The 17,896-nt window shown below is 45.8% G+C and overlaps 1 protein-coding gene across 2 annotated transcripts in view; it reads right to left on the bottom strand.

Moving 5' to 3' along the window:
- KIAA0100 (KIAA0100 ortholog) overlaps positions 1-17,896 on the bottom strand; it is a 144,726-nt gene that overhangs the window by 4,000 nt on the left and 122,830 nt on the right. For both annotated transcript variants that reach the window (XM_030222080.1, XM_030222081.1), the window contains exons 35-37: positions 9,469-9,604; positions 2,541-2,671; positions 1,819-1,920 (exon numbers count right to left, since the gene is read on the bottom strand). In XM_030222080.1, coding sequence (XP_030077940.1) covers positions 1,819-1,920; positions 2,541-2,671; positions 9,469-9,604 — 369 coding nt within the window. The remainder of the gene's footprint in view (positions 1-1,818; positions 1,921-2,540; positions 2,672-9,468; positions 9,605-17,896) is intronic.

The following is a 17,896-nucleotide window of genomic DNA, read 5'->3' as shown; positions in this document are numbered from 1 at the left end:
AAGCTGGTCTACTCTAACTGCTGTCATTCCAACATGTAGATCTGCCAGATCTCAATTAATGTGGAATCCGCCCCTGCCAACTCATGGTCCTCTGCCCACAAGGAGTCTACTGTCCCCCAGGAGAACTCTGCGCAGGCAGGTCCTGCAGCTCCTCCTCACCGAGGTCATCCAGTCGCTCTTGTGTTAGGTCAGGCATATCCCGTGTCGGAAGGCTGCTGTCAGTTGCCATCAGCATGCTGCTAATCTCTTAACACTAACCCCCCCCTCAAAAAAAAAAAAAAACTGAACAGGGAACTACCAAAAAAAAAACTAAACGGGTAAGGGACCCTATTATTGCTGCACTCATTCACTATGCTCTATGTCTGGAGGTTACGCATAAAAACTCTGAACCACTCAGTGGATGGTGACTCTCACCCCACACACTGAGCCTAACAATCCCACCGCAGCCACAAAAAAAGATGGACAGGTCTGTTATGGAACGCCAAACAGGATAGCAAGTCCTCATAACACAAAGCATGCAGGAAGCTACTCTAGTTTAATTATAACTAAAAGCTTTTGAGCTGCCTTACTAATATGTGCACCATTTCCCACCTGCCAATGTCATGCAGGATCTCCTCAGTCTTCCTTTTCCTGTGAAGCTGGTTAGTGAAGCCTCACTGGAGCTTGCATCAAAATGTGTTTTTTCTTGTAACATTTGTAAGATTTTTTCTCCTTGTCCTGTTGCTGTTGTGTAGTATGGAGGCCATTCCTGGTAGCACCTTAGTTAAGCTTTTCATCCGTTTATAGGTTTCCTTTATTTTTCATACTCAGCCCAAGGGAAACCTCAATGGAACAACTCAGAATCCCAATTGAGGACTTTCCCAATCAGGAAGATTTATTTCCCTTTGGCTATTTTTATGGATATGTCCTACAAAAAAGCCCCCAACAACTTTAAAATGCACCCAGTGCAACAGGATAATATCCATCATGAATACTTATAACTAAATTACGTTCATGGATGTCCAAGAAAGGTCTTCATGGATTTGAGAAGCAGCATTTAAAAATTTTTGGTGCTTGTAAATCCAATCCGTCAACATCAGCATCAGTCTCTATTTGTCCCAGAGCTGCACTTGCATCAAGAGTGCATCTTTCACCCTCGACGTCAAGCATCAATAGAGGCCTTTGGGACTGGTCATCTTCCATCCTGCCTGATGATGACAAAGGATTTGTCCTCAATTTAATTGGTGCTAAGAGGCTTGTGATGCCAAATGGAGATCAGGATGAATCAACATTGCACCTCATCAGAACATGGCACCAAGAGCACTAAGGCGCAGAGGACATGATTGTATACACCTTTAAAATCTCTCCCTCAGTGTCTCTGTTCTAAGCTGATTTTCAGGAGTCTCTCCTCTTTGGTTGTTCCAGATCCCCGTTTATTGTCTGTGTCTACATCATTTTTTTAAAAACTTATGATTATGCAGAGTTTTCAAGCACAGATAGAAATAATGTGATTTAAGAGAACATCTTCTAACAGAACCTTGAGTACCAGTACATAAAACCAGCTACAAAATTTGCTTTGAGACATAGGTTTAATCATTCGTTGCAGTCATCATATTATATAAGTAGGGGTCACTAAAGTAGTTTAAATCAGAGTAACATCAATGTTTGGCCACTTAACTTTCAATATGTTTGTTATTTGTACTATTTTTAGGTGCACAATGTTAGGTCAGAATTGCACACAGTATTCAAGATCTGCGTGGCCAATGTGTGTGATGCTGAGGAATTGATAGAACCAAGACCCCCCCCCCTGTCCCCCCCTCCACACTCCAAGAGACTGACCTTGTAGCTGACACACAGAGGCACCTGTGGGATTTTAATGTAGATAAACGAATTGTTCATGGCAGCTCTTTCTTTCATTTTATCCAAGTCATCCACAGGATGCTGTAAAAGAGAAGCACTGGAAACATTTAATTGGAGCATAGAAGGGCACAGGCTCACTGATACTGTGCTGACACTATAAATGGACTGACAATCTTGACTCTTGGTCCTATGTGAAGCTGACCTAAGCTGCACTGGGAAACCCATATCACAAGACAAACTGGCTTCAGTATGCAGGTACTGGATCTTGACTTCCCTTGGAGAGGAGTAGTTTCTGAAATCAAGTTTATTGAGAGAAAGTACTACCTTTGACCATCAGATAAGCCATCTGGGGTGGCTCACAGGCTAACAAAAGGAGGTGGTAAAACAAACTAGCAAATAAGGCAGACAGGATATGGAGGGGGAGAGAAGAGACGGAAGAACTACAATCTCAGATTGACAGGAGCAAAGAAGGATCCACCCAGAGACACAAAGGGTAAAAGATGAAAGATAGCTATGGCGAATAGCGGAGCCCGCGTAGGAAAACTGATATGGCAAAGGGAGATGGGAAAGGACAACCTCCACCCTGCTCGGGAAGTACATGAAAGAAAGGCTAAGACTGTATGATAAAGCTCTTTATTCAAAATTTGGAACTATTCTGCCAAGAAAGTGGCTCACAGTGAAAAACAAAATAAAGGATTTACCTCAGGTGCTTTTCGGAATGATCTCCTGACTCCCGTGGTTCGATTTAAACCCTGAGACATTCCTTTTCCTGGGCCGAGTGAGACAGAATCATCAGCTACCACCAGCTGACGAGGCTTCACCACAGGCATTCCTACAAGAGAAGGTACATTATTTCTTTTTTGCAAAGTCAGTCTGTCCCAATACTCATTGGGTATACAGCATGATGAGATCTGAGCTCAGGAATGTCCCACTGGAAGCCCACAACATGGCACTCCAGACTCAGTTACATATTATCCTTCTTAAACACCGTCACCCTGGCATACTCAGAACATGGAATTTCAGAATAAGTTAATAAGGAATGAATGATTTACTCTCTCATGATACTAGGAATACAGCTGAATTCTTTCAAATAAGATATCTCCAAACAAGGGAAAAAAGCACATATCTGTACACTAGATACCTTGTTTATGTATTACTAAAAACAAAAGGAACAGCTTAGATAACTTAATACAAACAGGAAAAGACTCATTAATATATGTAAAACCTCAGGGCTATACATCTTAAATGGCAGAGCTAGAGAAGACTCCCTAGAAAGATTTACTTCCAATACAAAACAAGGTCAAAGCATGGTGGAGTATGCCACAACAGATCTAAACAAAGAAGACTGAGGTCTTAAGGCAGTAATCTATCTATCAGAATGCAGCCAAATGGTTCTGTACATAACCAGATCAAAGCAAATACACCAGGCAGTGCTCCATTCCAAAATCTCCAAAAAGTCTCCCTTCAAAATATATATTGGCAGGGCCAGCTTAACCATTGGACCAGGTAAGGCTCTGGCCCAGGGCACCGGCAATTAAGGGTGCAAAAATGCCCAGACTCTGACCTCACCTGGTCTACAGGTTAAGTCTTGTCTTCCTCCTCCATGTCCGGTTTCTCTTCTTCTGTCTTCCCCCTTCCCATGGGTCCGGCACTGCTCCTCATCTCTCTCACTCCCCTACAATCTGTAAGGAAGCGAGAGAGGTGAGGACCCGCAAAAAGGGGGACAGAGGAAGGGGAAAAGAGAGACTGGGCCCAGGGTGGTGGACAGATGCCGAACCCATGAGGGGAGTGGGGTGGTGTTGGAAGTGATGTGACTGTGGGGGGGGGAGGGGGGAGAACCACCAAAGCAAGTTGGATCAGGGCACCACTATACCTTGGGTTGGCCCTGGGGATAAGCTAAGTAAAGAATATAAATATTCTTAGAAAAGACTGAAATAGAAATCAGATTAACCTACACTGATCAGGAATTAATAGATGTAAATATATGTTCCAAAGTGAAGCAAGGAATGCATTAACTACCAAATCAGAATTAAAAAAAAAACACAACACACTAGAAACAACCTGAGCTTTACAAGGAATGTAAAAAGCTAAAACAAAAGATTAAGAAATTATCCAATCTAAAATACAGAGAGCTTCTCAGAGAAGATTTACATAACATCTAAAGTATAAGGCAATTCTAGAATGGAACAAAGATTAACCACCAGAGAGTGGTGAGGCAATTGCACCCTCTCGAATCTGAGAGCCTTCTGGATACACTATTCAGTGTCCATCTTCTTTGGTACCATTTGCACTGAGAGGAAAGATTCCCAATTTTGCGTCTGTGCATCTCTAAGGATAGGGTGTAACCAAACTGTGACCCCTTCCTTAGGAGGTGATTCATATTTTAAGACAGATAACATCTCTGCTCTAGGCTCTACCTCAGTCTCTAATTTAAATAGGATGACTGACGTCATATCCTTCACAAAACCTGTGACTAAGAGACTCTCAGGAGATTTTATGCTTCTTTTGAGGTGGCGAGGGATCAGAAAGAATTACACATAATTCCTCCTCCAAGTCGTAATACGGATCATCATCTGACTCCCATGAGTGGTCCGACTCCTCACCATAGTCCAAATGGGCAACGTGAATCTGCACCCTACTTTCAGGCTCCGGAAAACTTCCTCTCCCGATTTAGAGAGGTACCGCATGCCATATGGGTCAATGCTGATGTCGACACCCACCAAGGCACTGGCATCGAAGATCACTCCACAGGCAGTGAAGCATCTCTCGGGATGAAGCTGAGGCTGAGCTGCAGTTGGTGCAAGCACCTCGAAGCCTCAAGGGCATGCTGCTGAAACATCTGTGCCAGCTCCTCCCTCAGCATGGCTCAGTATCGCTCATCAAGGTCCCTTCCTTCCTTCTCCGATCAGTCAAGTGCGGCTCTTGGTCACTCTATGGATCAGTGTTCACAATGCCTTAGCTTCTTTCAGTTCTGTTATGTTCATTCCAGTATCTTATTTTTATTTTTGTTACATTTGTACCCCACGCTTTCCCACTCATGGCAGGCTCAATGCGGCTTACATGGGGCAATGGAGGGTTAAGTGACTTGCCCAGAGTCACAAGGAGCTGCCTGTGCCTGAAGTGGGAATCGAACTCAGTTCCTCAGGACCAAAGTCCACCACCCTAACCACTAGGCCACTCCTCCACTCTTCGATAGTATCTATCCAACGAATTCTTGGGCAGCCTCTTTTTCTTTTGCCATTAAGCATGATGTGACCAAAATAGGAGAGCATCAAGGATAGGCATCGACAAAGGCTGGGGAGCTGGTTTGGAGGCAGCCTGAGAAAGTGCCTGTGCTGAACCAGTGGCTGGAACCTGGCTGCTTGAAGACCACAAAGAGGGGGAAACTACTAATGCTTATGCTTCTTAGAGTTTCCTTGATGCTCAGTGTCACAGTCCTTCAACACCGAAGAGGACAAGATCGACCCCTTATGTGTCCTCGGAATCGGGTCTGATGCTGACCGGTCTTGAGACCTACTATCAGCGTCCAATGATGAGGGAAATGGAGACCTCCTAATGCCGGCACATTCCCAGCATCCTGCACCATATCTCATCACCCCTCAAACCAAAGCCTCAAAAAAGCTCCTTTTAATTGTAGCAACCAGCCTTCTGTGTCAAGGAGCAAACATTGTCATCATTGGCAAAAAACCTCCATCCGCCATTAGATATTCAATATTTACTAGATTTTAATTTGTACATGACTCTTTATAACAAAACTTATCTGTGTATGATGCTCAGATTTATCCATATGCCACGGCCAACTATGGTCAAAGTTTTGAACCTTCTTCAGAGTCTGTGGCGAATTGCTTTCACTGTTCTGACTGCCGGTACTTTAAAGGTGTAACCCTTCATTTTTCCATTTTTACTCTTTGTTTAAGAGCTGGTTAGAACTGAATCTTGAGTATGCAGCTAGAAGTTACAAGCTGAGACACAGGTGTGACATTGTGAGGAGGACTATATTATTGTATGTTATAAGACTGAAGCAAAAGCCAGTACTCTCCAAATGAAAATGAGCTCCTGGGCCAATCAGAGCCCAGAACAAGAAAATTTCAAAAATATACTGCTTCTTGCTTCCTGTTTGTGTTTAACTAAAGAGAGAACATTCATTTTCTTTTCTGTAACTGCTTACAGCAAAGAAACACCACCTGCTGGCCACATACACTTCAAGACACAATTCATGCAGGAAAACATCCAATACATTTTACAGGCTTAAAACACACTGTTTCTTCACAAGGGCCCCTAACCCGACCAAAGAACTTTATTCCATTTTTCATATTTTGACATCTCTAACTACCATGGCTCCTGTCCCCTCCATTCCAACTGCATACTGTCTTTCTGAAAATTCTTTCTTGCTAAATTCCAAAACCCGAATACCATTCAGTCTCCTGCTCCTCTTCAGCATCCCAACAACCCCTGCCTGGTGTTACTTCATGGTCCTCCTTTTAATTCCAGACGCCACACTCTCTCTCTGCTGCTCTATCACTAGGCCTATCTACTGTGAGCTAGATCCATTCCCTTCCTCTTAATTCAAAGCAGCTTGATCCCCAACTCCTCCCTCAAATACTATCATGAATAAATAATACCCTCTCCCTTAGTCAATTTCCTCTCCGTTGGAATTCAACAATTGTTAAATCCATTCTTAAAAAACCCTCTCTTGACCCACTCATCCCTGCACATTACCTTCCAGTCTCTAATCTTTGTTTTCTCTCTAAGGTCTTAGAAAAAATTATCTTCAATTATCCGCTTTTGCTGAGAAGACTTCTGTTGTTCACCCTAGGCAGTCTGGTTTCAGGTCTCATTTCAGCACAGAAACTGTCCTAACTGCAGTGGTCAACAAAATCCATACTCACTGGGATAAACACAACTTGCAGTCTCACTTGACCTTTCGGCCACCTTTGATCTTGTTGACCACTCCCTCTTCCTATCCTACTTAAGTTCCCTGGGCATCTCAGGTTCCGTCCTGTCGTGGTTCTCATCATTTCTCTCAGATCACACCTACACTGTGGTCACCTCATCATCTAGGGCATCCCCCTGATCATTACCTTTGTGGTGTTCCGCAAGTTTGTATCCTCTGTCCTCTCCTTTTCAATGTATTTCTTAGTACCTTAGCAACCCTGATACAATCCATGGGCATCTCATTCCATTTCTACGCAGATGATCTCCTCCTCCTCTACCCCACAAACCCTTTCACTCTTTCAGTAAGGCCATTCCAAAACTGTCTTCAACTTATTTCTGACTGGTTTCTGACTACAAACTTGTCCTTAACAGTGAGAAAACTGTAATATGCTGGATTACAGGTGGCCTTTGTACTTCACCCATTCTGCTGAAATTTTTTGGGTCCATCTTCCAATCAGTAGATTCGTTCAGATACCTTGGAGTTATTCTTGACTCACAATTATCACTTACCCTTCAGATCTCAAACGTGTGCAAAGCAGGTTTTTTCATGCTCCACGCGATTCAATGTTATTTTATCCGTGAAACTTTCCACTCCTCAATTCTTTCATTGCTCACCACAAGATTAGATTACTGTATCATCATCTATTTAGGCTGTATCTAGTCATCCATTAAAAGGCTTCAATCATTACGGAACACAGCCATCCATCTACTCTGTCATGCACACAATTTTGACCATGCCTCTCCATTGCTTCAAAAGTACCACTGGCTACTGACTCATCAACGTATACTTTTTAAAACTACTAGTTCTCATATTATAGTCCCACCAGCTCAGTTTACCTCTTTACATCTCTTCCTTCACTATTCTGTATTCCCCAGCTCGCCTTTTACGCTCACTTAATGATCATTGACTAGTTTTACCCAGTCCAAAATCTGCCCAACTCGAGCCCACCCATCATTGTGCTTTTTACTTTGCTGCACCATTTCATTGGAATTCTCTCCCACTACACATTTGTGTCAAAACCTCTCTGAAAACTTTCAAAACTAAATTAAAGATTTGGCATTTTGCTAATGCCTTTTCCACTAGGAGTGGCCTAGTGGTTAGGGTGGTGGACTTTGGTCCTGAGGAACTGAGTTCGATTCCCGGCACAGGCAGCTCCTTGTGACTCTGGGTAAGTCGCTTAACCCTCCATTGCCTGCCGCATTGAGCCTGCCATGAGTGGGAAAGCGCGGGGTACAAATGTAACAAAAAAAAAAAAAAAGTTGTTACAGCATTTTCGATATCGCCCTCTGTCCCCTTCTTCCTTCCCTGTCCTACCCCTCTGTTCTATCCACTTTCCTATAAAACATTATACTTCCTTTCCTCAAATTTTGTATTGTTTTTATTGTAAACTACTGAGAGCTGCCAGTTAATCAAGATGGTATCGCAAATTCAAATAAACAATAACCATAATCATAGAAGTCTGCGCAGTCATCGAGGTCGATGTTCCTGGTGCTGACAATGACAGATTGGCCTTCGAGAAGCCAAAGTTTCTCTTGTTACTACTATTTACTACTACTATTTAGCATTTCTATAGCGCTACATGGATCTGCCATGCCCTCTGCATCCTCAACTGCATTTTTAAACAGAGAGAAAACATTAGGCTCATGACTAGGTCCATGGCACCCGATGCACTAACTGTGCGGGTCTGTTATAAAGATCACCCGACTGCATTGAACACATATGTTAAAAAGCTGCAGTCCTAGCACAGATCGCTGGGGAACCCTGCTATTTACTCTTCTTCACTGAGAATACTGACCATTTTACCTTATTCTCTGTTAATAGAGAATGGTGCAAACCCTCTTTTGTCAGTGGAAAGTGGGCCCATATAGCTGTGAATTGGGCTTTCTGAGGCCTCTCCCTAGGTATCCAAGGCCTTACCCTTGAGTCTCATTATCCTACATGCCCATTTTTGCACTGCTTTGTCTCTGAATCTCCCTGCCACAACCAGAGATCTTCAACCTCCATTACCAGTTAGTAAATGAGGGAGAGAAACATTCCTTTTTTCTGTGGATGTGCTCATTATACCATGGCCAGGCTCTGTCCATGTATACATATTTGAATGGTCATCCTAGTCAGGTCCTGCCCCACCTGGGCTGGGCAGAGTAGGAGTATAGCTGCACTATGCACTGGTATTTTTTAGAGAACTTCTTTGGAGCTTTTTTTCTCTCTTTTCTTTGGCTTTTTGCTCCGAAATTCCATCTCTGTGCACTCTGGAGATCCACAGGAGGTTACAGGCTGTCATGAATAATGTCCATCTGTAACCAGAAGCTGTGTGAGTGGATTATTCTACTGGCATCATATTAAAAATATCTAATGTATCTTATTTCCTGGGTGAATGTGTGAGTTTGTAGTTTATACAAATTTGTCATCCGAAAATACAAAAGTACTCACAAGATACAATCTAGATCATCTATCTTTTAACCAGTTTTTAAATCCTCAGTAAGACACTGCCCATCTATTCCCAATACTTTTTTTTATTTTCTCAAGTCACATGAGGTGCTTTCTCAATTGCTATATGAAAATCCAGCTACACAATATCATTTTCCAAAGACTTAAGATTATGGAGCTTCACACCACAACCTCAGCTTCATCTCCTCATCTTACCTTGACATTCCCACCTATGCAAGCTCTATGGAATGAACACCATCACCTACCTGTGGTAACAAGTTTGGATTTATCCTCTTCATCCCCGACATCTTCCTCCTCCATGCTGCGGCCAGGAAAGAAGAAGCCCATCATCCTATGGAAGAACTGGTGTGTCAGCTGGATGGTGAGAGGTACCACGTTCACCTGGAAGAAATATATTAGAGCCATACAGTCAATAAGCATCCCACAGCAGCTCTTCACTAATAGCAGAGGATTAGGAATTGATTGAGGGACGTATCAGAGGGTGGTGGTAAACAGAATTCACTACTCTGTATATTAAAACCTGTTACTGCATGGGAATGTAAATTAAGCTGAGCTAACTGTAAGCATCTATGTGGGATGAAAAATGAACTTAGGAAATTAACTCCATTAACATTTATGTATATTTAGTGGGAATACATTCTTACACGTGAGCTCACTACATACTTTAGAAACATATCAGTGAATTGCTACAATCTACATATAATGTCTTGCATAGGTACACATATGAACACATGTATATACATATGAAAACATAGCACAATTCAAGTGCTACAAAAGTCCTTTCCAACATCCTCAATTAAAGCTTCTGGACTCTCCTCAGAGTAATAGATCACTAACTAGTATTTTCTGTACCTCTCAAACCTCAATTCAGCAAACACTTCAGTTCATTTGGCCCAGCAACAGCGCTTCATGATTCCATACCTTCTAAATTAATTAAACGATACCAAGATACATTAGCTCCATTTATTTTCCAAGCAATTTTCTGAAGTCTACAAACAGGCACCGTACTCACTTTACTGAAAAATGCCATCATATGTCCTAGAGTAAAAGATCCCAAACTTGTTAACTCGTCGTCTCTATCAACCTGTGGCCAACCTCCCTTTTACATCCAAAATAGCTGAACAGTTCATAGAATCCCAGCTACGTGACTATGTGGAAAAGACTAATATCTTCAATCAATCACATTCCTTAATCTCCATTTTCCCAACTGTAAAGGTCTAAGGTGAAATTAGGCCTTACCTGCTAATTTTCTTTCCTCTAGACCCTCCAGACCGGTCAAGACGCTTGGGTTATGCTCGCCTACCAGCAGAGGGAGACTGAGAACACAAACTTGAAACTATGTACTTATAACCTGTGCCTAGCCATCTATAGCCAGTATACACTTAGCAAAGCAGAGAATAAAAAACACAACTCTGAAACTAGAAACCCCTGTACCTGGAAAACCCAAGGACAAGTACCAACAGTGTGCTGACAACAGACGAGACGTCACAGCGTCCCGCTCTGTAATGTCTTAGAGTCAAAGAATTCTCTCTGACCACACAAACCTTAAAGAATAGTCCTAGCAGAACACGGCTCAAAATACTGCTATTCATATACACGGCTCAAAATACTGCTAAGCAAAGACCCGGCTGAGGAATACTTCTGCGAAAAGAACGGACGGCTGAATACTTCTGCGAAAAGAACGGGCGGGCTCTTGACCGGTCTGGAGGGTCTAGAGGAAAGAAAATTAGCAGGTAAGGCCTAATTTCACCTTCCTCATCAACCCTCCAGACCGGTCAAGACGCTTGGGACGTACCAAAGCAGTATCCCAACTAAGGGCGGGACCCTCGTAAGGCAGAAGACAACACAGCCGCTCCAAACCGAGCATCTTCTTTCGCCTGAACATCAAGTCTGTAATGCTTTACAAAGGAATGGAGAGAGGACCACGCCGCAGCCCTGCAAATCTCTTGCGGCGGAACAAAACTACTTTCCGCCCATGAAGCAGCTACTCCCCGCGTAGAATGTGCCTTAAGTAAAGAGGGCACCGGTCGACGCTTCAACAAATAAGCCGAAGCAATAGTCTCCTTCAACCATCTAGCCAGAGTGGCCTTGGAAGCAGCTTCTCCTCTCTTGGGACCTCCAAACAAAACAAACAACCTGTCCGAAGATCGAAAATCTTGTGTTCTGCTCAAATAGGACCGCAACACGCGTCGCACATCCAACTTAGCTAAACGACGCTGCGTGGAATCCCCGGCACGATCACCCAACACTGGCAACGAAATCACCTGATTGACATGAAAGGAAGACACCACCTTAGGAACAAAGGAAGTAACCGTGCGTAAAGTCACTTTCTCTTTGGCAAAAGACAGAAAAGGCTCTCTGCAAGATAAAGCCTGAAGTTCCGAAATCCTACGTGCCGAAGAAACAGCCACCAAAAAGACTGTCTTTAAAGTAAGATCCTTACACGTAATGGAAGGCAAAGGTTCAAACGGAGGCGCCACCAGAGCCTCCAAGACCAGATTTAAATCCCAAGGCGGAACCACCAGACGGCAAGGCGGCCGAAGCAACTTCACTGCCTTCAAGAACCGCCCCACGTCCGGAGAAGCCGCCAAGGATACTCCCCGAACCTTACCTCTAAAACAAGACAAGGCTGCCACCTGCACCTTCAGAGAGGAGAGCGAAAGCCCTCTGTCCAAACCATCCTGAAGAAAATCCAACACCTCAACCGCTGACACGCGCAATGGGGCATAGCCCCGCTCTTGACACCAGTTCTCGAAAATGCGCCACACCCGCACATATGCCAAGGAAGTAGACCTCTTACGAGACTGCAACATCGTAGCAATCACCCTGGCCGAGAAACCCTTATGTTTTAAACGGTGCCTTTCAAGAGCCAGGCCGTAAGCAAGAATGGAGAGGGGTCGGCCATCTCGATCGGCCCCTGCACCAATCTCACCCGAGGCCCCAGGGGAATCGGATCCTGCACCAACAACCGCATCATATCTCCGTACCACGGACGCCGGGGCCAATTGGGCGCTATCAGGACTACTAATCCCGCGTGACGACCGATCCGCTGAACCACTCGGCCTACCAGCGGCCACGGCGGGAACACGTAGAGCAACTGCTGAGTCGGCCACGGAAGGACCAACGCGTCGATGCCCTCGGCTCGAGAATCTCTTCGACGACTGAAAAACCGAGGGACCTGCGCATTGGCGGACGACGCCATGAGATCCAACACCGGCCGACCCCACTGCACCACTATCCGCTCGAACACGGAGGGGTGGAGAGCCCACTCTCCGGGATCCAACGTGTGCCTGCTTAGATAATCCGCGCTCACGTTGTCCACCCCTGCCACGTGTCCCGCCGAGAGACTCTGCAGATGTGCCTCTGCCCACACCAGCAACTCTGCCGCCTCTAGTGCTAACCCGGGACTCTTCGTTCCTCCTTGTCGATTCACATACGCCACGGCTGTGGCATTGTCGGACAGCACCCTGACAGCCTTGCCGACTAACAGACAGTGAAAGGACCGAAGAGCCAACCGAATTGCACGTGTCTCCAGACGATTGATGGACCAACACGCCTCCTCCACTGTCCAACGTCCCTGGGCCACCTGTCCCAGACAATGCGCTCCCCAGCCTGACAGACTCGCATCCGTGGTCATCACCACCCACTGAGGAGTGGCCAACGGCATGCCCTTCACTAAGTTCGGAGAATGGAGCCACCAGCTGAGACTGCGACGCACAACCTCCGACAGAGCGAGCCTCTCCTCCAGATCCTGAAGCTGAGGGGACCAACGAGACAACAAAGCACCCTGCAGCTGCCTCATATGCGCTCTGGCCCAAGGAACTACCTCTATCGATGCGGCCATCAGACCCAACACTTGAAGATACTCCCGCGCCGACGGCGCCCTCTGGACTCGGAAAAGACAGATCTGAGCCTGCAGCTTGGACATGCGAGAGGGAGTCAAGAACACCCGGCCTCTCTTCGTGTCGAACCGGACTCCCAGATACTCGAGAGACTGCGACGGCACTAGGTGACTCTTGGCCAGATTGACAACCCAGCCCAGAGATTGCAAAAAGGACACCACCCGACCGGTGGCCTCCTCGCTCTCCGCCTTTGATTTGGCCCGAATCAACCAGTCGTCTAGGTACGGGTGCACCAAAACGCCCTGCAAGCGAAGAGCTGCTGCCACCACGACCATCACCTTGGAGAAGGTGCGAGGAGCGGTGGCCAGTCCAAAGGGAAGCGCGCAAAACTGAAAATGTCTCCCTAGCACCACAAAGCGAAGAAAACGCTGATGCGCCTCCAGGATGGGAATGTGCAAGTAAGCTTCCGTCAGATCTAGAGAAGTCAGAAATTCCCCTTCCTGAACCGCTACAATGACTGAGCGTAACGTCTCCATTCGAAAGGAAGGAACCTTTAGGGCTGCATTGACCTTCTTGAGATCCAAAATGGGACGACAAGCGTCCTCTTTTTTGGGTACCACGAAGTATATGGAATAACATCCCTTTCCTCTCTCTGCTGGAGGAACAGGGACTACAGCCCCTAAAGCTATCAGCCGTGACAGAGTATCGCGGACCGCTCTCGCCTTGCGCCTTGAATGACAGGGGGACACTAGGAAGAAGTCGGACAGAGGCCTGTCGAATTCCAGCGCGTACCCGTCTCGGATTATCTGCAGAACCCACTGGTCTGACGTGATCTGGACCCACCTCTGGTAAAACAAGCGTAAGCGAGCCCCCACGCGAACCAGAGACTGGGCCCCCAAACCATCATTGAGAAGGACGGGACGCACCGGACGCTCCCAAAGAGGAACCTCGCCCTCCACGACGGCCACCGCGAAAGGACTGAGTTCTCTGAAAGAAACGACCCCTAGTCCCACCAGAATACCTACCCGGCCGATACCGCTTTGCTTCCTGAAAACGACCGCGACCCGCGGAACCTCTAGAAGTCTTAGGGCGAAGTTCCGGAAGCCGAGGAACCTTGGCATCAGTAAGACCTCTTACCAACTTATCCAACTCTTCACCAAACAACAAAGAGCCTTTAAACGGGAGCGAACACAGCTTGGCCTTGGACGCAGCATCCGCCATCCAGCCTCGCAACCACAGGGCCCGACGAGCTGCCACCGCTAGAGACATGTTCTTCGCCGAGGCCCGCAACAAATCATACAGTGCATCCGCCAAAAAGGAGGAACCCAACTCCAACTTAGCCAGATCTTGAGTCAAAGAGCCTCTGTCCCCTGGCGGGCTATCTAAGAGCCGTTCCGCCCAGCGGAAACAAGCCCGCGCCACCAGCCCGCCACAGACCGACGCCTGTAACGCCAGGGCCGACAAATCAAAACTGCGCTTCAGGAAAGTTTCCAATTTCCTGTCCTGAGGGTCTCGCAACGCAGCCCCTCCGTCCACCGGAATCGCCGTGGCCTTAGTCACTGCCGTAACCACGGCATCCACGGTCGGAGGCTTGAGAGAATCTCTATCTTCCTGCGGCAGGGGATAAAGCTTAGCCATGGCCCGAGCCACCTTACACGGCGCCTCCGGCGCCTGCCACTCCTGAGTAATCATTTCCCTCAGATCCGCATTCATAGGGAAAGAACAAGACACCCGTCTGATCCCCTTAACCAACGGATCCTGCTTTCCGGCCTCTAACGGAACTGCCGCCGGATCAAATTTGAGGGTCGCAGCCACCTGATCAATAAGATCCGACAATTCATCTCGCTGAAAAATGCGCACCACCGAGGGATCCTCCCCAGGCAGCGCAAGCTCCTTATCATATCCAGCCAACGACCCCTCCTCCTCTTCTAGGAGGCTAAAGTCACCCTCCGAATCCGGAGGGGAAAAACCTTCAAAATCCTCAGACCACTCTACACGTGGTCTCTTCGCGCCAGCCCCCCCCCCCCCCGTTCCAAGGCTAAGGGGCTCCGCTCGGGACGGCCCTGCCTGCCAAGCCTGATATAAACTCCAAATGAAATCCGGGGGAAACCCGCTCCTACCTGAGGCATCACCCCCCGAAGGCGCTGGAAATTGGCTGCCCGGCAGTCCCCCGACTCTCCCAGGCCCGTGTAGCGCCGAATCCAAAATGGCGGCGGTTCCCGCCAAAATCGGAACCGCCGCAGGGCCGCTGTTCAAAGGCGCCGCAACCTCCGAGACGCTAGCCGCGGGAACCTCGGCCGCCAACACCGGCGGAACGGAGGATTGAGGCTTCGGTTCCCCACAAAACTGGCAAACACTCCCCACCGCGTCGACGCCCCGACGCGCACATGACCGGCACCTCAGCGGTTTCCCCGACATTAGAGCAAGCCCAGCTGACCGCCAAACAAGTGCCCCGATTGAAAAACTCAAGAAACTCACCCGAGCAGGAAAGTCAGCGCCTTACTCACTGCTGAACAGCTCCGAGACTCCGGAGTGCAGCTCCAATAGCTCTCACCCGTTTGGGTCTGACTTTTTTTTTTTTTTTTTTTTTTAAACTTTACTGCAGCCTTTCATTTGAGCCTTGCTGCTGCTAACACAATTCGGCACTCAAGGCTGCAGTATACAAACTGCAGCCGAGGCACAAAGCTGCCCAAACGGAGAGCCAGACTGGGGGAGGGACCCGGCCACCCGGGTGTGACACCCCAAAGGGGACAATGACGGGCCCCAGCGGACCCGCAACCCCTAGCACACCAAAGTCTTCCAGGCACAGGGGATCCACCAGAAATAGCACAGAAACAAAGGAAAACTCTGAAAATTAACTCAAAAACCTATCCAGATCGGGCAAGCTGCACAGGTTGCCTGTCTACCCTCTGCTGAGACTGAGAAAATACTGGCTATAGATGGCTAGGCACAGGTTATAAGTACATAGTTTCAAGTTTGTGTTCTCAGTCTCCCTCTGCTGGTAGGCGAGCATAACCCAAGCGTCTTGACCGGTCTGGAGGGTTGATGAGGAAAATACAAATTAATGCACGCATCTACTTTTTCCTATATGAGCACGCAACTCTGGAACGCGTTGCCACGTAACCTGAAAATGACCTATGAATTGACCAACTTCCGCAGACTACTGAAGACTTATCTCTTTGACAAGATATACCACAAAGACTAACACATGTAAAAATCTCCTTCTGCTATACCACTATCATGTATTCTACTACCATGAACCCTAAATCCTTCTGTAAAAACAATTGTATATTCTCTTCTTATTTCCAGTATCCATGATGCATTGTAAGCCACATTGAGCCTGCAAAGAGGTGGGATAATGTGGGATACAAATGCAATAAATAAATAAAAAATAAAATAAAAATCAGGCTTTCACAAGTTCCGTGGCACGTGCATTCAAACTCACATGTATCACTGGATACTAATACATGATTCTTATATATCATCATTACCAAAAAGTTATAGATGGTTCATAATTCAATAAAATAATCATAAAAGAAAAATAAAATAAAAAGTGCACTGAAAAGATAATACATGTTTTTTTTAAGAACCAGGTTTTAAATTTCTTATGAAAACAGATACAGCGAGATTCTAATCTGATTTCTAGCAGCTGTGGAAAAAACCTCTTCTTTGGGTTGATAAAAAATGAATTGCTGAACAGAGAGCTAGATCAAGTTTGTTTGCATGAAGCAATCTGCCTGGTAATAACAGTAGAATGTAAACCTATACATTTGGTCAATTAAATTGGACTTTAAAGTCATATAAAATTTAAAAAAATGAAACATAAGACCTTAAATTCTATGCGCTCTCTGATTGCTGCAGGCACTGGTTACCAAAGAGGTAATCTTCTCATACTTCGATCTTTTCAATATAAGTCTCGCTGCAGTATTCTGAATTAATTATAATCAGGATAAGGAAGCACGAGACATTCCCAGGAACAAAACATTACAATAGTCCAAGATGGAAAAGAACATCTTCATAAAAACAACTGAATTTAGTGTAAAAAGCGCAGTTTAATGCTTCTGTATCGCTCAATGGTGTGACCTCACCTTGAGTATTACGTTCAATTCTAGTTGCCGTATCTCAAAAAAGATATAGCAGAATTAGAAAAGGTTGAAAGAAGAGAGACCAAAATGATATAGGGGATGGACTCCTCCCATATAAGGAAAGGCTAAAGAGGTTAGGGCTCTTCAGCTTGGAAAAGAGATGGCTGAGGAGGGATATGATTGAGGTCTACAAAATCCTGAGTGGTGAAGAATGGGTAAAAATGAATCAATTTTTCACTCTTTCAAAAAGTACAAGGACCAGGGGACACAATGAAATTATATGGAAATAATTATAAAACAAATAGGAGGAAATATTATTTTCACTCAAAGAATAGTTAAGCTCTGGAAGTTATTGTTGGAGGATGCAGTAATAGTGGTTAGCGTATCTGGGTTTAAAAAAAAAAAAAGATTTGGACAAGTTCCTGGAGGAAACATCCAAAGTCTGTTATTGAGATGGACATGGGGGAAGCCACAGCTTGTCCCAGGATTGGTAGCATGGAATGATGCTACTAATTGGGTTTCTGTCAGGTACTTGTGACCTAGATTAGCCACTACTGGAAACAGGATATGGGGCTAGATGAATCACTGGTCTGACCCAGTACTGCTATTCTTAAGATTTAAAAGATCAGCCAATCATATTGTTTCACATGGCAAATGTTTAAGCAATGCAGTTGGGAATGGTCTAAAATCCCTAAAATCACAAAAGCCCCTGACAAATTTGATTATCAACCAGATCAAACACTACT

This window comes from Microcaecilia unicolor, chromosome 13 (assembly GCF_901765095.1).
Source record: "Microcaecilia unicolor chromosome 13, aMicUni1.1, whole genome shotgun sequence".
Classification (NCBI taxonomy): domain Eukaryota; kingdom Metazoa; phylum Chordata; class Amphibia; order Gymnophiona; family Siphonopidae; genus Microcaecilia; species Microcaecilia unicolor.
The sequence above is the reverse complement of the archived record's forward strand: the minus strand, read 5'-3'. Positions and strand labels throughout refer to the sequence as shown.